The sequence below is a fragment of the Peromyscus leucopus genome, chromosome 16_21 (assembly GCF_004664715.2).
Source record: "Peromyscus leucopus breed LL Stock chromosome 16_21, UCI_PerLeu_2.1, whole genome shotgun sequence".
In the NCBI taxonomy this organism is placed as follows: domain Eukaryota; kingdom Metazoa; phylum Chordata; class Mammalia; order Rodentia; family Cricetidae; genus Peromyscus; species Peromyscus leucopus.
The window spans coordinates 61701457-61723595 of NC_051084.1; the positions used below are offsets into that span (position 1 = coordinate 61701457).

The window sequence follows — 22139 nt, forward strand, 5'->3', positions numbered from 1 at the left end:
ATAGTTCAGGCTGTCTTGTTTAGGCAGTCATATTGTCAAAGTATCAATGAGTGTAGCTTCCTTAACATTTCTAGGAGACACAATCTCACAGCAGACTTCATGGTCCATCGGCTCTTACAATCTTTCCTCCTTTTCTTCTGTGATGTTCCCTGAGCCTTGGGTGTAGGAATTATATACATGTCTCAGTTGGGGCTGGGTTCCCCACAATCAGTTGTTCTCTGAATTTTGACCATTTGTAATTTTCTGTAGTGGTCTCAGCCTGCTACAAGAGAAGCTTCTTTAGTGAGGGAATAGAGGTACATGTATATGTGAGTATGAGGCTAAGTATTTAGAATGTAGTTAGGAGCTAAGCATCTCTGGTAAAGTGGTCGTGGTAGGTTCTTCTCTAAGATCCATGACATCAGTAGCCCTATAGTTGGTTAGATTTCTAGTACCAGGCACAATCTCCTTTTTGTTGATTGGGCCTTATGTGTTGTTGGTTGTTTTTTACTCTTTACTCTTTGGCGGGCCCGCCACCCTGCTCCCAAATAAATACACAGAGGCTTATTCTTTCTTATGAATGCCTGGCCTTAGTTGGCTTGTTTCTAGCCAGCTTCTTCTTCTTCTTTTTAACTTAAATTATCCTATTTATCTTTTGCCTCTGGGCTTTTACCTTTCTCTATTTTATGTACCTTTCTTTATTTCCTACTCCATGGCTGGCTGGGTGGCTGGCCCCAGGTGTCCTCCTTTCCTTCTCCTCCTCTTGCTCCTATCCTCTTTCCCCACATTTCTCCTTCTATTTAGTCTCTTTGCCTGGCAGCCCCAGTTATCCTTTCTCCTGCCTCACCATCGGCTGTTCAACTCTTTGTTAGACCAATCAGGTATTTTAGACAGGTAAAATAACACAGCTTCACAGAGTTAAACAAATGTAACATAAAAGATGCAATACATCTTTGCCTCATTAAACAAATGTTCCACAGCATAAACAAATGTAACACATCTTAAAATAATATTCTATAGCCAGGCGGTGGCGGTTAATTCCAGCACTTAGGAGGCAGAGCCAGGTGGATCTTTGTGAGTTTGAGGGCAGCCTGGTCTACAGAGCGAGATCCAGGAAAGGCACCAAAACTACACAGAGAAACCCTGTCTCAAAAAACAACAACAAAAATAACTTTTTGTAACTCCAAGTAGCTCAAAGACCTCAGTTTGAAACCTGAAATACTAAAACTGCTAGGAGAAAACACAGACAGAAAACACATGATACAGGTGTAAGAAAGGACTTTCTAAATAGGACTACATTTGCCCAGGAATTTAGGCCAACAATTGACAAGTGGAACCTCATAAAACAAAAAAGCTTCCATACAACCAAGGAAACAATCCATCAAGTGAAGCTGAAACCCACAGAGTGGGAAAGAATCTTTCTTTGCCAGCTAGACATCTTTCAGAGGATTAATATCCAGAATAAAACAGCTCAAAAAACAAAGAGCCAAGAAAACAAATGACCCAATTAAAAATGGGCTTTGGATCTGAACAGTGAGTTCTCAATAGAAGAAATAAATAGCTAAGAAATGTCTCAAAAAGTGTTCATCATCCTTATTAGCATTTGGGGAAATGCAAATTAAAAATACTTTGAGATTTCAACTTACCCAACAAAATAACTGACAACAAATCCTGGCAAGGATGTAGGGAGAGGGGAACTCTCATTTACTATTGGTAGGAATGTAAATTGGTGCAGACAACTCTGGAGATTAGTATGCAGGATCCTCAAACAGCAAAAATAAATCTACTCTCTGACCCAGCTGTACCAATCCTTGGCATATGTCCAAAGGTTCAATATCTATTCCACAGACAATATTCATTGCCACCTGATTCACAATAGCCAAGAAATTGAAACAACCTAATTATCCTTCAGCAGATGCACAGATAATGAAAAGTGCTACATATACATAATGGAATACTATTCAGCTATAAGGAAAAATAAAGTCATAAAAGTTGCAGGTAAATAGATGGAACTAGAAACTATTAAATCGAGTGAGGTAACCCCAGACCCAGAAAGACAAATGCTGTGTGTTCTTTCTGTCTGCAGTTCTGAGCTCCCAGTCTTCAGATGTGAATATATATGCGGGAGTAAACACAGAAACCAGGGATGTATAAAAGGAGTATGTCGGGGTGAGAGGCTAGAGAGGGAAATACAGGATATATAAAGGGGTAATGGGATAAAAGGGGAGGGGTCCAGTGAGGGAGGGGAGGGAGGTCAGCACAAGAGAGTGAGGGACAAATAACACAGAATGTTTAAGAAAGCCAAAAGAATCAAATTATTTTATATTTATCCCAAATGATATACATATATGTGTGTAACACACACATACACACCTCTTAGATGAAGTTACACCATTTGGGCCAACAATGCTCCTCACAGGAGCCATAGACTGTCTAACAAAAACTCCAGTACCAGGCATGAGAAAACTCCTTTGGAGTTAAAGGTTGAGTAGCCCAAGAAGTGACTCCTAAAATTATAGGCTATTGCTGGTGCCTTTGGTTGCCTGTCAGAAGTCGAAGGTACGTCTCTATTGTTGAAGAATGCACACACTTCAAACACAGGACTGGATCTAACCTGAAAGCCTCCTTCCTGTGGTATAGCTTCCTTAATACCGGAAAGTGTTAGCACAAGCTGACAAGAGAGGGAAGTAATCAATAGTCCTATCCATCTGTGCCTCCCATCAACCGCAACGACCAACATGGCAAGATATCACTAAAGGTAAAATAGTGGCGTTCATATCTTGACGGTGACCAGTCTTCTTTTTATAAGGTGAGAAACCTTTAACTTACCTGTGTGCAACATGGTGTAGTATCCCAACCTTTGTGGAATAGCACACGAGATGGCCTCTAGGGCTACACACCCAAGAGATTTCTTTTACTTCAGGCTCCTCAGTGGCCTGATATTTTTACAGTGTACTCAGGTAAGAAATGAGTCTTCTATGAAGTAACATTTTTCTTACATTTGATTTCATTTTTCGTCTGAAAGAACCTCAAAAGACAATCTTCTGGAAAGATGCTGTTAAGGCCAGCAACTTGGATGAATTTTAAAAATTACTCGAGCCGGGCAGTGGTGGCGCACGCCTTTAATCCCAGCACTCGGGAGGCAGAGCCAGGCGGATCTCTGTGAGTTCGACGCCAGCCTGGGCTACCAAGTGAGTTCCAGGAAAGGCTCAAAGCTACACAGAAAAAAAAAAAAATTACTCGCTTTTATGTTTTAACATTTTGTGGTTAAAACTCTCTTTCTTTAACGTTTACTTTATTTTCCATCTAAATCCACTGGGGCGAAAAACTGGACAACTCTGTAAATCCTAAATTGCCACCTGACGAAGGCCTACATTCAGAGATGCAGGAAAGACTACAACTCCCAGAATGCAGTGCTTTCTAATCTTCCTGTTGCTCAATGATTGGGGGCGGATCTTGAGCCTCTCCTCTGTCCCAATTGGACAGCCTTCCTATTAGGGCGGAGAAAGAGAGAGAGAGACGCCATTCCCCTCCAATCCAGGCAACCGAAGGGAAGGCCGGAATCAGAAGAACCTGGCTATTGGACAGTCGCATACCGGACGTACGAGTGATCAGCCAATCGTAACGCGTCTCGGCTCCCTGCGTCCTCCACCGTAAACTTCCGTGGCGGGAAAACTTGGGAAGTTTTCGCGCCAGGGCGGAGTCACGCGGGTTTTTCAGCACGGTTTGGCGGCCGGGTGATTTCGGGGCAACGGCATGGCGGGCACCGTAGTGCTGGACGACGTGGAGCTGCGGGAGGCGCAGAGAGACTACCTGGACTTCCTGGATGACGAGGTGAGGCTCGGGCGGCCGGCCCGGTGCTGGGGTCCCCGGGGGTGGCCCGGCCCGGCAGCTCGGGTTTCCGCGGGTGACCCGGCCCGGTGCTGGGGTCCCCGCGGTTAGCCTGGGTCCAGCCCCCGAGATCCCCGCGGAGGGTCAGGGCCACTGGTGTTTCTTTTCGCTCCGCAACTTTCTGATATCTTTTCCTCTTCCTCCTCCTCTTTCCGCTCCGCAACTTCCTGATATCTTCTTTTAATTCTTTTCTTTCTCCTCCTTCAAGTTTACTTCAAAGTTTAAATTTTTTTTTCATGTCTTAAATTAGTGTACGTTAATTATGCATATGGCTTTCACAAACAATGCATTTTGACCATATTCACCTCTCATCACTCCTTTCATTTTCCTGCTCCTGCTGATCCCCTTCTACTTTAATTTTTTTTTTTTGAGTCAATGAATTTTCCCGTGGGAATTTTTAATTTTTTTTCTTTAATTTTTATGTGGTGGTGTAGAAGGTTCCCAGGGCTATGTGCTTGCGCTCTTCCCCAGAATTGCCTATTTTTCTTGAAACCTCTCTTGGTTACTCGCTAGAGTTTTCCTCAGAGCCATCTAGTTTGTCTGTAAATGCACGGGATGACCCCGCTTGCTCAAAGAGACAGGTGTAAACAAATGGTTAAGGCCGTCTTAACTCTAACTTAGATGGAAAGGAGGTGCTGCCCCGAGGGTGTACCGAGAGCTGCTGTAACTGGCTTGGTGCTCAGATTTTAGTTACTGACTTGCTTCCACCAATTTGGCCGCTTGCTTTATGTCAGATCAAAAGTATTTTGTGTGCAGGTAAAGTGGGGTTTCTGTGCAACCCCCCCAAAAGCTTTAGGATATTATTGAGCACTGAAAGTTTGTTGATCAGTGCAAAGCAATTCAAATTTGAATTTTAAGAGTACTTAATTTACATTTTTGTGTATATTTGAAATATACATCATGACTTTGAAGTTAGATTGCGGTCAGTCTTATTTTAAAATGAAATTTTCATATTAGCAAGGCTTTTCACTTATTGCTCTTAAGAGTTAATTAAGTCTTTTTAATTCCTAATTAAAATATAAGCATATAGAAGAACTGTTGCTGATCATGGTAGCATGTGATAGGTGGGGAGAAAGGGCTGTCTGCAGCCATGTTCTTCCTGGGTACCGTTTGAGACATGTGAGTACCAATATGCTGGCATCCTCATGTGTAAGTGACATAATTGGTATTCAGTGTCAAGTCAGTGTAGACTTTGAGTAGCTCCCAAGTCCCCAATACCTTCATGTTGACGTCCTCTGATGTAAAATAGCACCCCACGGTCAGTAATCGCTTTACAGATGGGATGGCCAGTGGTCACTAATGCTCTGTTGATGTAGACAGTGGGTGTATTTTCCTTATCTGTAAAGACCTAGATCTCATCCCAGGATGGGGGAAGCCTAGGGAAGACCATCCTACAGCTGAAAGACAGGAAGGAAGTATGTCACACCAGAGGATAAGAACTCAGAAATGACCACCCTACCTTCAAGTGTTGTGTCCTAAGTATCCCAGGTTGGAGACCCAGCTGCAGATCCCGTTGCTGAGCCTGTCTGTTCTCTGACTTCTGCCGCCTTCCGCTACCTTCTAACACATCCCTGAATCCTGAGCTGGCTGTCCCTTAGATTCAGGCCAGTCTTACTCTCACTGAAGACCACTCGTCTACCAGTTTTTACAGCTCCTCACTGTGAACCTATCTGCCTGCTTGTTCTTCTTGTTGCTCTTGATAGAGTCTTATTCTGTAGCCTAGCTCTGAACTGAATGGTGATCCTCCTGCCTCAGATGCCTGAGTGCTGGAATTATAGGGTACCTCCAGTGCCCCACCTGAGTTCTAAACAAAACTTTTCCTCTTTGTATCTCCTTCCTGGCAGCTTTGGAAACCCAAGCTTGCTATCAAGAACCTGCAGAAAAGGAACCCTGGGTATCCTAGATTCATAGTGACTTTATGATTCTTATAGTCTCCTAATAGGTTGTAGGTGAAACCTGAGACTAGTGAATGAGAGAAACTGGTGGTCACAGATTTCGAATTGAGCTGTTCTGAAACATTTTGAGTTGTGTAGCTATTTTTGGTATGTCATGATTGCTCTGCAGGAAGACCAGGGAATTTACCAGAACAAAGTTCGGGAGCTGATCAGCGACAACCAGTACCGGCTGATTGTCAGTGTGAATGACCTGCGCAGGAAAAATGAGAAGAGGGCTAACCGGTGAGTGACGACAGGGTTTGGAGGGGTGTACTCTGCATTTGGGTGAGAAGGGCATCATCTTGCTTAGACGGGAACAGGCTTCCCGGAGAGAGACCTGGATTGCACGGCTGTCCTCTCAGCGAGAGGACGTGGTGGGCATTTTGCTCTCAGGTGCTCCTATCTTCTAACGTTTTGCTGAGTGTCATGTTTACATCTTTGATGAATTGAAGTCAACCTCAGTTCTGGTGTAGTTTACTGAGTCTTCTCCAGAGGCAGGACGAAGTAGAAATGGGGTTTTCTTTCACTGATCTTAGTGACCTAAGAATGTTTCTTCTTGTCTTGAGGGTCGTTTTCCTGAACTCTGCCTAATGGTTCTTTGTCACAATCTTATGCAGCCTCCTGAACAATGCTTTTGAGGAGCTGGTTGCCTTCCAGCGGGCCTTGAAGGACTTCGTGGCCTCCATTGATGCAACCTATGCCAAACAGTACGAGGAGTTCTACATAGGCTTGGAGGGCAGCTTTGGCTCAAAGCACGTCTCTCCCCGCACCCTCACCTCTTGCTTCCTCAGCTGCATGGTCTGTGTGGAAGGCATTGTTACTAAATGTGAGTGGGTTGAAGGTGGTGCCAGGGTCCTGATGCAGTGGTCGGATGTAAATGTAGGAGGTCCTGAAACCCGAAGAGTTGTAGCGGGTCTGCGGAACTTGTAGTCTGAGAGAAGTGAAGCATTGGCGTTAAATCACAAAATGTGGAGGAACTTGGGGTCCATAGCAACTAGGGGGATTGGCAGTGGCCACCAGCAGTAGCAGAATGGTGAATTTCCAAAGCTGGAAGAAGAGTCCTGCTCTTCCAAACTTACGGCAACCTCGAGCTGTCCCTTAATTGACTCAGTGTTTCTTAAAATTTCATGTGAATACACTGATACCCTGTGTATGAGTGTGAAGACAAATAAATGACAAGTGTTACTGAAACAGATTAACCTAGGTGGAAGAATCCACTGTCTAAAGTCCTGGCATGAGTTTAGATCCCTCCTGTGTCTGTCTTTGTGTCTTCGGGTGACTTTGTACTTGCCTTTGCATTCCTAGGCTCTCTAGTTCGTCCCAAAGTCGTTCGCAGTGTTCACTACTGTCCTGCCACTAAAAAGACCATTGAGCGACGCTACTCTGATCTCACCACCCTGGTAGCTTTCCCGTCCAGTTCGGTTTATCCCACAAAGGTGAGGACATGAATCAGTTGGATATGAATCAGCCTTGGGGGCTTGGAATCAAGGAATGCTGTTTTAATACTAGTAGTTGTATAATATCTAGAGTCATTGTTCTAAAAGTAAATAATGTAAGGTAAGGATAATTCTGACGAAAGGTTGGGTGCAAGATAGTTTAATATAGAAATTCCACCCTTTTTTTTAATACTAAAGTTAGGGATTCGAGAGTTGGCTTAGTGGGTGAGAGTTCTTGATCTGCAAGCATGAGGACCTGGGTTCAAATCTCTAGCACCCAAGCGAAAGACTGGGCATACCTCCGTGTGCCTGCTAACCCAGCCGTCTTTGGAGAGCAGAGACAGGTGGATCCCAAAAGTTTACCTGCTGGCCAGCTAGTCTAGCTGAAATGAAGAAGATACTAATGTCATACCTATTTCCACATGCATGAGTGTGTGCATCTACACGTGTGTGCACCACACGCACAGACTAAAATTTAGAACAGTTGGACTATAGAAAGCCGAAAAGGAGAAACATTGGGTGGCAGGTATTTTAACAGAGTTATAATCATAGTTATATAATATGCTTTCTAAAAGTAAAATGGAAAGTGCTTCTGTTAGGTGATCCCATTGTATAATCTTCGCAGATACTCCAGTGGATTTGGGGAAAGACAGTAAAAGGCTTTCTTGATGGTGTTCAGTTCAGGGTGAGAAAAATGGAAGATAACTTTCTTAGTGAGACAAGAGATCATTAATATTGATTACTTGGTGTCTATATTCATTTAGTCAAAGGATACCTCTTAGGACATTGTCCTTGTCTGTGACGTAGAAAATACTTGCTCTTAGAAGATGATAATTACATGAGATTGTAGCACGGTCCCTGGCACATAGTGAGCACTCAGTGAGTCCACAGTGGCTTGTATGGTTTTAGGAAATTCACATGTAATGGGGGCACACCTTAATGTTTTTTATGGAAGCTTAATATATTAACATTATAATATTACATATTTGTAATACATGTTAATAAGCTATGTATTATATATATAGTTTTCATATGTATATGAGAACTCCTAAGTGTGTCGTTTGAGTTTTTACAAGCCGAATATACTCACATAACCAGGATCTAAAGTGGGAACCAAACTTACAAGTGTGTAGAAGCCCCTATTGAAGGCTGTGCTATCTGAGTATCTCTACATAGCCGTGGCTGTCCTGGAACTTTCTATGTAGACCAGGCTGGCCTTGAACTCTCAGAGAGCCACCCACCTCTGCCTTTGGAGTGCTGGGATTAAAGGTGTGTACCACCATGCCTTGCAATCCCAGTGTCTTAACAGTAGGGATTGCTTTTGTCCAGTGGTTCTTAACATTCCTAATACTACAACCCTTTAATACAGTCAGTTCCTCATGTTGTGCTGACCTGCAACCATAAAATTATTTTTGTTGCTACTTCATAACTGCAATTTTGCTACTGCTGTATATTGTAATGTAAAATTATAATCTCTTGAATTCAAGGCCAGAGTGAGTTCAGGACAGCCAAGGATACACAGGGGAAACCTTGTTTCGGAAAGAAAGAAAAAAACTACCAAATTATAATCACAGATTTAGCATCAGTATGGGGAGTCAGGATTTTAATAAGGTGTTGGTATAGTCATGGTTCCATCAGTGAAAACTGACCCTTCCGTTGTTGGTTTGTTACTAATTCAGGAATCAGGCTAGAAAGGCTGTAAGAGATGCATATTCTTTTAAGATTCTCGATGGTAAAGTTTCAACATTTCTGAAAGATACTTTTCCTCATTAGATGAACACTACAGTTTTGAGACAAGACTGAAATGACTTCTTCTGTGGCCTCTTTTTTAGGATGAGGAGAACAACCCCTTGGAGACAGAGTACGGCCTGTCTGTCTACAAGGACCACCAGACCATCACCATCCAGGAGATGCCGGAGAAGGCCCCCGCTGGTCAGCTTCCCCGCTCTGTGGACGTCATTCTAGACGATGATCTGGTGGATAAAGTGAAACCTGGGGACAGAATACAGGTGGTGGGGACCTACCGCTGCCTTCCAGGGAAGAAGGGCGGCTACACCTCGGGGACCTTCAGGTAAAGGTCTGCTGGGCAACGTTTGGAGCAATGGCGGTTTCTAGCCTAGCAGTGCTTTGCTCCAGGCCGCCATATACAAGAGGGCACTAAGTGGTGGGTGGTGTGGACTGCCTGCCAGAGAGGTGCCATGACTCTTGTACCTCTTCCTTCTCATATAGCACTGGGAATGTTGGTCATCCTAGGCCAAACGTGGAGTCACTGGTGGCACAAGCAGCCTCATGACCAGCCTAGCCTAGGAGTCCCACCCCACCTCCTTTCTGTACACACTTGTTTGTTGGACATTGCGTCCTCACTGGCTCCTGGCCCGAGAGCTCAGCTGAGTTCAGGAACCTCCCCTCCTCCCATTTTCTGGTGTAGTTTATAGACCAAGAACACCTAGTGCCGCTGGGGTTTCAGCAGACTTCCTCTTCCTGTGCTGCAGGACCGTCCTGATTGCCTGCAACGTGAAGCAGATGAGCAAGGATGTGCAACCTGCATTCTCCGCTGACGACATAGCCAAGATCAAGAAGTTCAGCAAAACACGCTCCAAGGTCAGTTAAGAGTGGGATGGCTTTGGTTTGAAAGTGTTGTGTCCTGTGTGTGGCCATCTTTGGGCTGCATCTGGAGGAAGTTGGGATTTTTCCTGAAATGTGTTGTTAGCATCCAGTTTCATTCCAACTGGCAAGTTTAGGGTATTTTTGCCGTGTGATTGGTAACACTTGTTCTGTCTGCTGGGCCGCTCAGGTGAACCTAATGCAAATTAGAGTGTAAGAGTTACGGTATCATCGTACCACCGAGCCTTCCCTATAACTGGTCCGGTTCTCCTGCAGAGACAGTCTCATGTAGCCCAGGGTGTCCCTGAACCCCCGATCCTGCTGCATGCGCTACCATCTGGGTTTCTACCTTTTATTTTGAAATGAAAGAGAGTTTATATTTTCTGTGGGCTTGATAAACCCCACTGGGTCTCACTAGGCTTTTTGCTCTGTTGGTTCTTCCTCCTTTAGGATGTCTTCGACCAGTTGGCCCGCTCACTGGCCCCTAGCATTCATGGGCACGATTATGTCAAGAAGGCAATCCTCTGTTTGCTCCTGGGAGGGGTGGAGCGAGAGCTGGAAAACGGCAGCCACATCCGTGGAGACATCAACATTCTCCTCATCGGTATGGTGCTGGGGGATGCCTTAGACAAGCTTTTACCTTGAGGAGTGGGTTGTAGGAACATGTGGATATAAAATTGTACCTTCTACAGCTGATCATATTTCAGCTCCATCAAAGTGCAGAAGGCTAAAAATTATCCCTGGAATTCTTGATTTATTATACCTAGCCTGTATTCTGAGAATGAGAAAAGAAGTGACAGTATCAGATTACTGTGTGACTTGTGCCAGGCAGCGTGCTACAGGAGAAGAATTTGGGGTGTGTGGGGCCTTGACTGGAGACTCACCACTGCCCTGTCTTGTAGGTGACCCATCTGTTGCCAAGTCTCAGCTGCTGCGGTATGTGCTTTGCACGGCACCCAGGGCCATTCCCACCACCGGCCGGGGCTCGTCTGGAGTGGGTCTTACGGCTGCCGTCACTACAGACCAGGAAACAGGTAAGGGCGGGCGGCTTCTTGGCAGAGGCCTAGCATGAGTGTGACCATGTTCTTCAAGCTGGCTGTAGACGCTGCTTAGGTTTGGAATATTTGAAAGGTTAATGAGGTGTGCTGTAAGACTGAATGCCCTGGCAAAATGGGTCAGTTAGTGAAGGCTTTAGGTCTCTGGCTAAAAATGTGTTCTAGAAGATGGTTTGAATGATGATGGCAAAGGAAAAAACAACAATTTAGGAGGAAGGTTAAAATGAAATTGGGGGAAAGGTTGGAAGAGCAGGAAAGGAGCTTTGGCTGGCTGTCACTGAGGGTGATGAGGAAAGCGAGTCTAGATGTGAGTCTAGGCTCCTGGGAGGGCTCAGCAAGACTGCAGGGTGGAACTGAGAAGTAACACTTAATGGTTTCCTATTAAAGCCTCTTTACTGTGTTCTCATGCACTGTGGTGATAAGTTGGAAAGAGACCCAGATCCTTCTCTGTCCTCTCCCTTAGCCCGTGGCATGTACTTTACTACCTCTTCTGTTCTAGGGGAGCGTCGCCTGGAAGCCGGTGCCATGGTCCTGGCTGACCGAGGAGTGGTTTGCATTGATGAGTTTGACAAGATGTCTGACATGGACCGCACAGCCATCCATGAGGTGATGGAGCAGGGTCGAGTGACTATTGCAAAGGCTGGCATCCACGCTCGCCTCAATGCCCGCTGCAGTGTTCTGGCAGCTGCCAATCCGGTCTATGGCAGGGTAAGTGGAATTAGGTCTGTAACCGCTAATCTGGAACTGATCTGGTTTTGCCTAATAACTGGGCTGAGAGGTTTATGGTAGGGGAATCATAAGTCAAAAACTTACCTCATCTTGTTACTGTCCTTGAAATATAGCAGTTATTCGTCACAGTTCTGTAGAACAGAGTTTGTGTGTGTGTGTGTGTGTGTGTGTGTAGGCCAGAGGTCAAGGTTCAGTGTATTCCTCTATCCTCCTCCACTTTGGAATTTTTGAGATAGGGTCCGTGAGTAGACCTGGATTTTGCTGTTTGGGCTGCTGGCTAGCCAAACAGTTGATGTTGGGAAACCATCAAGTCTGTAACTGGGCCATCCTGCTTCTCTAGTATTAGGAGACTGTGTGTGTGCAGTAAAGCACCACAACTCCTAAGATGCTCTCAGATCTGAGCCCTGGACTTGCGGGCAGTGTTGTGTTGAGTCACGGCAGCACATGCAGTGAGAATGCACGTGTGGGTTCCGAATAAGGCTTTATTGAAGTTGTGTGATGTAGCAGAAGCCAGCACTGTCAAGACTCGTCACACTCTCTATATGGTTGTTTTTTGTGACTTGCCTGATGCTGCGTTTGCAATCCTTAGTTAAGGAAGCTGTGATATATGTGTTTGTTTACTTATTTATTTATTTTGGTTTATTGGGACAGAGTCTTTGTAACCCTAGCTATCCTAGAACTTAGCTGAGTAGACCAGGCTGGCCTTGGACTCAGGAGGCAGAGGCAGACAGATCTGTGTGCATTCAAGGCTGTTGGCTACATAGTAAGTTCTAGGATGGCCAGGGCTACACAGAAACCCTGTCTGAAAACAGAACAAAAATTTAGTATGCATGTGTATGTGTGTTACGATCAATCCATGTGAGTCTATTAAATTGGTAACAGAATTTATAAAGATAGAAATTGAGGAAATACACTCATGAATACAGAATGGAGCAGACAGCTGAAGTCATCCTCTGATCTGACTGGGAGCGAATTCACCTCGCAGGCAGGAGCAGGGAGAAGGGCGCAGCGACTCTTCTCCGACTCCTTATGAGAGGTCTTGTACAACAGCTGGAAGCACCGCCTCCTTTGGGCTGTCTAGCCCAAGGTCATGGGCGGAGCAAATACCACTACATGTGTGTGCGGCTGTGCACGTGTGCGGCCTGCATATGAAGGTCAGAGGGCAGCTTGAAGGACTCATTTTTCTCTTACCATATTGATCCCCACTGATCCCTGAGCATTGAACCCTGAACCTCACACATGATAGACAAGGACTCTACCACTGAATTATACTCCAGTTCACATTTTTTGCCTTCCTGTTGTATTTTATGTGGCCTAGCCTTACATTCTCACCCCCAGGATTGATTTGACCTTGATGTCCTTCCTACTGATGTTGCCTCTACTCGATTGTCTTCTTGTGTTCTCCAGTATGATCAGTATAAGACTCCCATGGAGAACATTGGGCTTCAGGATTCGCTGCTGTCACGATTTGACCTGCTCTTCATCATGCTGGATCAGATGGATCCTGAACAGGATCGGGAAATCTCAGACCACGTCCTTAGGATGCACCAGTACAGAGCCCCGGGGGAGCAGGATGGTGATGGTGAGTACATGGAACAGCAGGAATGGCCCGCCCTTTTCTTTGGGCCAGACCCAGGGCTGTTGCCATTCTGTGTCTGGGTTAATGTTGCAGGTGCCCTCACCTCTCCCCTTACATTACTGCTCACCGGAGGTTGAGTGTCTGTCCATTTTGGGTTCTGCTGTCTCTCTTAGCAGCGTTTTGGCTTCTTCCTATGTGTGAGGTCCACGTGTCTGTTTCTTCCTGGGTTCTGGCTTTCTAAATCTTGGTCTTATCTCTGTGCTATAGAAGAGGCAAGTTCACTTGGCTTAAACTCCTTAATCTCCTGTGTCTCAACTTGTGTTTACCAGCTTTGCCCTTGGGTAGTTCAGTGGATATCCTAGCCACAGACGATCCTGACTTTGCTCCGGATGACCAACAAGATACCCGGATTTATGAGAAGCATGACAACCTTCTACATGGGAGCAAGAAGAAAAAGTGAGCATCCCTTTTCTCTCTTAACAGAACCTGAGACTTTTGTCACATTAGATTTTCTTTTCGGGGTCGACAGGTAAACCATTTGTCCTCGCCACTTGCCTTGCGTTTGTCTGGATTTGATTCAGCTGAGAGTCGGATGCTTTCCTAAAACAGAAAGTTTGACAGCTAGGCAGGGCATACCCCTGTAGTCTTAGCACTCGAGGGGCTGAGGCAGGAGGATTCCTAGGAATTTGAAACTAGCCTGGACTACAGATAACCTGTCTCAAAAGTTTTGTTTTTGGTTTTTTTTTTTTTGACAATATGCCCAAATGCTAGTGGTGTGTGATATGTCCTCTTAGGTGCCCTGTGGTTCTTCATGGTCGTTTTTGGTGACGGTTAGTAGGTAGAGTCAGTAGAGTCTTGGAGAGTGAATTTGAATAGAAGAGACTGCTAGGGGCTCAAAACATGATGTGTAAACTCTGGTACCTCTGTTTGGCCATGCTCTAGAAAGAAGCATAATTGCACTGAATTTGAGTTGATGTTTTTTCTCTGATCCAGTATTCCCACCTACAAAATGTGGCTGGTGTCAGGTATGATCTCAGCGCTCAGGAGGCAGAGGCTAGTGTATTTGTGTGAGTTCGTGTATTTGTGAGTTTGAGACCAGCCTGATCTACACATGAGTTACAGGCCAGCCAGTGATAGTGAGACCCTGTTTCCGAAAATGGGGGGCAAGTGGCTGGAGAGATGATGTAGCAGGTTAAGGGCAGTTCTGGAGGACCTGTGTTCACTTTCCAGCACCCACATGGCAGTTTATAATGGTCTGTAATTCCAGTTCTAGGGGATCCTCTTCTGGCCTCCATGGACACAGGCATGCACATTGTGTGCAAACTCCCATACACATCAAAATAAATAAAATCTCAAAGAATAAAAAATAAGACCTGTAATACTAGAGTTTCTTCCCTCGACTACAGGAGTGACAGATAACCCCTGAGGTTAGGTAGAGGATATGTCCCTGTGAGAGGTAGTGGCGATGGTGGGTTCCAGGCTTCATCTCTGCTCTATGGTCCTTGCCTTCTTTGAGAGGTTAGACCATTGCCCAAGATGGGTTAGGAAAATGACACTCATTCCCTTGGGATCCAGGGAGAAGATGGTGAGTGCAGCTTTCATGAAGAAATACATCCACGTGGCCAAAATCATTAAGCCCATCCTGACCCCAGAGTCAGCAGCCTACATTGCGGAAGAGTACTCGCGCCTGCGCAGCCAGGACAGCATGAGCTCAGACACTGCCCGGGTGAGTGCACAGGGGGCTGTGGTCCCGAAGGCCTCTGGGAACATGGGAGGTTTGGGGTTGTTTTTTTAATAATTTATTTTTATGTTATGTGCGTTGGTGTTTTTCCTTTTGTCTACATGTGTGTCTGTGAGGATGCCAGATCCCCTGGAACTGGAGTTACAGACAGTTGTGAGCTGCCATATAGGTGCTGGGAATTGAACCTAGGTCCTCTGGAAGAGCAGCCAGTGCTCTTAACCACTGAGCCATCTCTCCAAATCCCAAAATACATTTCTCTGTCTGTCTGTCTATTTATCTATCTATCTAGGTTTTTTTGACACAGGGTTCTTCTGTGTATCTCTGGCTGTCCTAGAACTTGCTCTATAGATCAAGCTGGCCTCGAATTTGGAGATCCACTTGCCTCCACCTCCCAAGTACTGAGATTAGAGGTGTGTGCTACCACCAGCACCACCCTACTACATTTCTGTTCAGAACCTGGGTGATTTTAACTTGACTGTCCTTTCTAGTCTGAAGAACTTTGTTAACACACATTTAATTATCACTTTTCTGAAGGAAATGAAAACTTAAGATCTGACAGATAGTAAGAATCTCCCCCAGTGAACTATGAGTAGGTTCCAGGGAGTGTGACTTTGTTTCTGTTCTCACATACATGAGAAAAGAACTGAGGGTTGAGACTTGAGAGGAGGAGGCAGAAAGCTAGATGGGAAGACCATATACTTACCATGTACCCAGTGTGGTACTTGGAAGAGAATGGATGTGAGGGCTCTTTTGAGTACAGATGTGAAGAGAAGGTTTTGCTAATAAAAATGTCTAGAGGGCTGTGATGTCAGTGATGTTTGGGCAGACTTGGGCCAATAACTGGAAGTTGAGTGACCTTGATTTCTAGTGTGACTTAATAGAGCTGCCCTTGAATTTATCTGCATCTTCCAGGGACAGTATAGTTCATACGGTGTTACAAGGAGAGCCCACAGTTCAAAGCACTGCTTATATGACAGACTTTGAAATCACCTAACACTCCCCTTACACTTGTTCTGTCCCTGGGTTCTGTTGGTCCTTTACTTCCCCTCTGCCTGTGATAGATCCATGCTCAGGACATCACTGCCTTGCAGTCTTAGAACAAGTTCTTACTCAGATCAAACCTGCTCTCCACATTTCTACCCATGGATTCCCTAGGATTCTGTATCACTGGTTTCCATACTAATAGCTCCCTTTCTTAGCACCATTCTGCCCTGTACTGACTGTTCCGGTGTGTCCATGTTGAGGACTTGCTCACTGGAGCAAGACTTGAGTGAAAGAGGCCATTGGAGATACAGTCCTGGTTGGTCCCTCAGTTAGGATGGTCTAGCTCTGTTAGTGCACATGGAGACTTCACTAGATTCTTAGGAGTGTACTCTCTGGACTCATGGTGTTCCACATGAGCACATTCAAGCACCCGGAGATTTGCTTAGGAAGATCGGTGTGGGTAGAAATTGGAAGTTAGAAGATCCAGAAGTAGAAAGGAGCTGCGTACGGCACTGAAAGTGTGTGTAAAGGGAGACAAGGAAGTGTGCTAGAGAGTGACTCTCTGCCTGGTCAGAGCTCTGCAGCTGGTTTGCAGCCTGGCACACATCCTTTCACTGTCCAGGCCAGTCTCCTTCCCCCAGTGAGAAGGCTGGGTAACAGCTGGGCCCAGGTGAAGTCCCTGAAACTTAAAGTCAGCACAGTGTGATTCATCAGGCCAAGGATCCTGTTCATGTAGTAGCAGCTGGAAAAGACACTGGCACCCTGTTGGGTTTGCAGCCTCCCTGGGAGCCACGTGGTAGGGATGGGTCAGGCTCCTCTTTCTGTAAGACGACACTCCTCACAGGAACCTGTCCTCGGCTCCACTTTCACACCTTATGTGGCCTTTGACACATTCAGCTTTTGGATTTCCACGTCCTTGTCTGTAAAGTACTTAGTTAAGAGGAGTGACTTAGAGAGGGAGGGAGTACTCAGCTCCCCGGTGCATTGTGGGCCTGAGTAAGGACTGGTTTTCCCCACTTCACTTTTGTGTCTCTCCCTTCTCAGCAGTTGTGGGAGGATGGCTAATTTCTTCTTTTCTCTCACCTTTCCTCTCGCCCTGAATACCCTCCCTTGGTTTCCTTGGCACTGAATTTCTAAGAATTCATTAGTTCTTGACCATTTCACGCACGTGTAATGTGTTCTGATTACTCCGCTCCTGTCTCACGTCCTTGGCAGCCTCTCCTCTGCCCTACCAGTGTCTCACAGACTCAGGACTTTGCTCTCCATTTAGTTGAACCAGGATTGTCTGTGTGACTAACCATCCATTGGCACTTGGTGGGGTCACAGTGGATAGGCACATGAAAACAACGACTCCCCGCCTCCTTGAATCTTCTGGTAACAAAGAGTTCAGCAGTGAGTAGGGCCTCCTGAGCCCCTCCCCATCTATGCCTTGCTGTCAATGACCTAGTCTTGTGTAGACTCAGTGCAGGCATCCGCAGATGCTGTGACTTTGGGATTGTAGTGTCTTGTGCCACATCCAGAAGATGGTGTTTCCCAGCTCTATGGCCTGCCTTCCTGTTCCTTTATTCTTTTTACCCTCTTCTGCTTGTTCCCCGCACCTGACGGGGATGGTATAGATGTAGTTGGGGACCGAGCACTCAGCCGCCACTTACTCTCAGCACCTTGGGCAACTGAATCTTCGCCTTCTCCACTGCTCACTGGAGAGAAACTGCTAGGACTGAGTGAGGGTGACGTTAGTTGGGTACTGGTGACTGTCTGAACTTTCCATGGTGCCCATCTACAGAGACGCAGACCTGGGGCTTTCTGAGCGTTTCTGTGCAATGAGAGGGAGACACGTTTCCTCAGAAGTCACTCCCTCACGTTTCCTTCCCTAGACGTCTCCAGTGACAGCGCGAACACTGGAGACGCTGATTCGACTGGCCACGGCCCACGCGAAGGCCCGGATGAGCAAGACTGTGGAACTGCAGGATGCAGAGGAAGCCGTGGAGCTGGTTCAGTATGCTTACTTCAAGAAGGTGAGCCAGAGGGGATGGAGGACCCCAGGAGAACGAGGCCCTCGAAATCAGCTGTGCAAAGGGCATTTGAACTCAGACTGAAGCAGCAGGCACAGGCCTGCACGGGGCTGCACCAGGTCCTCTGGGTGTATAATATAGCTTTCAGTTCGGCGTTTTCATGGGACTCCTTCCTGAGTGTGGGAGTGAGTGGGTCTCTGACTCTTGTGCCTTCTCCTGGACTCTTTCTTCTGTTGCTTTGCCTTGTCCGACTTCGACGTGATGGTTTATGTTTGTTTTATTTTGTTATGTTTTGTTGTTACCTCTTAGAGGCCTGTTCTTTTCTAATGAGAGACGGAAAGGGAGTGGATCTGATGAGAGGAGAGGTGGGGAGGAATTGGGAGGAGTAGAGGGAGGGGAAACTAATCAGGATATATTGTGTGAAAAACAGAATTTATTTTTAATAAAGGACAAGAAATGAGAAAAAAACAAAAATAAGGTGAGCCTTGTGCCCCTTGCCTGCTGCTCATCTGAAGAACTGTAGCCCTTGAAGGTCTAGAGCTGGGGTTCCACCATGCTTTTCTGGATTCTTTCTCTTCATGAAGTTGGGAGCTGTGTTGAATTTCAACTAAATACCTGATCTATAAAGAACTGATTGTCCTCCACTTAACCATAATGGTTTGGACACCTCCCCAAACATGCTTCTTTCTCAGTAAACACAGAGTACCTACTGTGTGAAAGGCCTCCCTCCCAACATTGGTTAAAGATGGCTAATAGGCTTTCCCTGCCTCTGGTCCTGGACTGTGGACCAGGGAGGATAGAGATAAGTCTTTGAAACTTGGAAATGGTTTCTACCGGTGATGCACAAGAGACTCAAGGTTCCTTACTCAGTTTTGGCACCAGTGACAAAGTCCTTTGGCTTGGTTCTAGGTTCTGGAGAAGGAGAAGAAACGTAAGAAGCCAAATGAGGATGAATCAGACATGGAAGATGAAGAGGACAAGAGTCAGGAAGACCCCGAGCAGAAGCGGAAGAAGTATGGGGGCAAAGAGAAGTGGGAGACTCTGTGGGGGGCAGGGAGAGCACTTCTTGTTGGTGGGTTCCTCAGGGCCCTGTAGGGTTTGCAGATGAAGATAGTTGGGCACAGGAGAAGGGGAGAGCCTGTGTGCTGTTCTGTATGGCTTCCTATAAGGGGTGCTGAGTAGTGGAAGTAATGCCGTCATTAGGTCTTCAGATGTTCTGGGCTGTTTTTTCCCTCCTGCCTAATCATTTGTTAGGCTGGTAACAGACACAGCACTGGGCAGCGGGACCCTCTAGAATGTCTTCCAGAAACTTAGTGGTTTCTTCAGCCGTGCCCCCTCCCCCCCATTTGGTTTTGGCTGTACATTGTTCTGGGGTGCGTGTGGTCAGAGCCCCCAGTGGAGCTCCCTGAAGCCTCTCGGTTTCTTGACTGCTATGGTTTCTTCAGGAGGAGGACGGATGCCACAGCAGATGGGGAGTCCTTTGACCCTTATGACTTCCGTGAAGCAGAGAAGGAAATGCCTCAAGGTGAGTGAGCATGTCCCTGATACCCGACCAGTTGCAGTTGGTGCTGCCTTTCCAAATCGTGAGCCCCTGGGACCAGGACCTTTGTCGCCCTTGTCACCTTGAGAGCCTTGGGAAGCCACAGTGCACACTTAAGAAGGAAGCTTGGCTCGGCGTTCACTCTATATAACCTTCATCACGCCTGGTGGAAGCATCCGGGTAGTGCCTTGAGGGTCTCCCGCCTACTCAGTCCCTCTGTCCACGGGGATTTCCCTGTGTTACCCTGCCTGGCCCTGTAAGAACCATGGGAGACAGTGCTCTCAGGCTCGGCGAGGCGGGAAGGGGTCGCTTCTCCAGGGTTGGTGGAAATGGCTTCACCGTGTTGTCTCCCCACCCCTGAAGTGCACACTCCGAAGACCGACGATTCTCAGGAGTCCAAGGAATCTCAGCAAGTGGAGCTGAGCGAGTCCAGGTGAGTGCCTCTGCTCATATTTGGGAATTGCTGCTGCTGAGGGACCCGCTCACTTCCAGAGTGCCACCAGCCACCTCTGAGGAGCTGAGAGCTGGAACTCCAAGGGCTTTACAACACCCCACACCGATTCTAATGCCAGGCTCACCCAGACAGTTGCAAGCCTGTCTGAATGCCTGTGACAGTTTTGCAGGTCTCTGCCGGTTTTCTTTGTGGGAATTTGAGTTGTTGTTACTTTTAAATCAAGAGGAAGTGGCCTAACTTACGAAGGGCAAAATTTGAGTTGTATTTTTTTTTTTTAATTTCATAAATTGTGTCTACTTGATTTGAAATGGATTTTCACTAGGGTTTCAGAAAACACTTTTTCCCCCTGAAATTTATCTTTACTGGACACCAAAGAAACTCCATAGCTAAGGTTAATTTAGAGATACAGAACACAATGCAGTCAAACATGGAAAATTATTTAGAAAAAAACACTAAGCTCATTGTGATTCCAGTCTCCAGAAGCAGTTACCGAACCCTGTGCTTTTCGAATCAACTCAGCTAGATTTCCAGGAGGGGGCCATGTATAGAGTCTTTGGTTTTTAAAACATCTGCTATACAAAGCAGACTGACCTTGAACTCAGAGATCTCCCTTCCCTTGCATCCTGAGTGCTGGGATTAAAGGCGTGTGCCCCCTCACCCAGTTTGATGTATAGATTTGTTTTGTTTTGTTTTGATTCGAGACAGGGTTTCTCTGTGTAACTGAGAAACTGGCTGTCCTGGAAATCACTTTGTAGACCAGGCTGACCTTGAACTCATAGAGAGCTGCCTGGCTCTGCCTCCCAAGTGCTGGGATTAAAGGTGTGTGCCACCACCTCCCTGATGAAATACAGATTCTTAAACAAGCTCTTGAACGGCATGAGGTGGCTCCATGTCCTCATCATTCACGGTGAAACATTCTTAGGTTTGTCACATGGCACACACGGGGTGTGGTAAGGTTCCTAGGCTCTGGTGGAGAGGTGTGGGCTTCCATAGCGACTGAGTAACCTGTCCCCAGATGCTGTGCCAACCGCTTTACTGTGCTGTGTCGAGGATTTCCGTCTTTCTGACAGCCTCCAGGCCTCACAGGCCCCTTCGTGCCTGAATTGCAGGAAGCCTTATGAGCAGTGTAGGTTAGCTTTAAAGGGGGATGCTTAGAATATGGGGAGAACACTAATGTTAATGCTCAATCTTTAATCTTGCCTTAGAGCTTCGAGTTTGTTTACTACTATTTTGTTTGTTTAAGACATGGTCTCACCGTGTGGTCTAGGCTGCTTGTGAGTTTGGGGGCTCCCCCCCCCTCAGCTTCCTTATGCTGGTGTTATATATGTGCTGCATGCAGTGTGCCTGGCTCCTCCTCTGCTCATGTTTCTCCTGTCTTGGGCAGGTTGAAGGCTTTTAAGGCGGCCCTCTTGGACGTGTTCCGAGAAGCTCACGCGCAGTCTGTGGGCATGAACCAACTCACAGAATCCATCAATCGGGATAAAGAAGAGCCCTTCTCCTCGGAGGAGATCCAGGCTTCCCTGAGCCGGATGCAGGATGACAACCAGGTCATGGTGTCTGAGGGCATTGTCTTCCTTATCTGAGCGGGGCGTATCTGAAGTCGCTTCTGCCAAGGACTGCCCTGTCTCTGCCTTTGGCTGCCTTCTCCAGTGAACTGTTTCAGTGATGGAAATGGGGACCTGGGTGATGAGACTGTCAGGACTTGGTGGAAAGCTTTGAGAATGACAGCTGCTGTGGCCAAGAGCTCTGAGGGAAGGCCTGGCCTCTGTCAAAATGCCTGGGTCACACCCCTTCCAGTCCTCAACGTTGGAAAGAAAGTTATTCTGTGGCTTGTGTTTGGGGGGCACAGCTGTTTTCTGCTTATTGCTTGTGTTTTCAGTTCCTCCCCCACCTCTACCCCAAGCACTTTAGTCTAGGAAAAGCCTGAGGTCTGTTGTGCCAGAGCAGCGCAAGCAGATCACTAAGGTGGATTGGAGAAAGCTTTCTTTGCAGTTCAATTAGACTAATGTGTAATATGTATTGTTGACCTAAATATCCAAGACATGACATTGAGTAAATATGACTATTTTATACATGTGGACTTCATACTCTGTGTTTTAAAAATAATATTTATTTGTGTGTGTATGTGAAGGTTGGAGCTGGGACACTGGAGGTCAGTGGATGTCTTGTGGGAGTTGTTTCCTGAGGATCCAACTCAGGTA

At 46.4% G+C, this 22139-nt stretch overlaps 1 protein-coding gene across 1 annotated transcript; it reads left to right on the forward strand.

Moving 5' to 3' along the window:
* Positions 1-3612: 3612 nt before the first annotated feature.
* Mcm3 (minichromosome maintenance complex component 3) lies at positions 3613-22023 on the forward strand. The gene is made up of 17 exons (XM_028868084.2): positions 3613-3813; positions 5935-6047; positions 6422-6630; positions 7110-7240; positions 9073-9311; positions 9733-9841; positions 10295-10448; positions 10747-10878; positions 11399-11607; positions 13036-13210; positions 13537-13663; positions 14783-14933; positions 17807-17947; positions 18854-18957; positions 19390-19469; positions 19848-19917; positions 21323-22023. The coding sequence occupies exons 1-17, from the start codon at positions 3736-3738 to the stop codon at positions 21519-21521; spliced, it is 2421 nt and encodes an 806-aa protein (XP_028723917.1). The 5' UTR covers positions 3613-3735; the 3' UTR covers positions 21522-22023.
* The last annotated feature ends 116 nt before the right edge of the window (positions 22024-22139 follow it).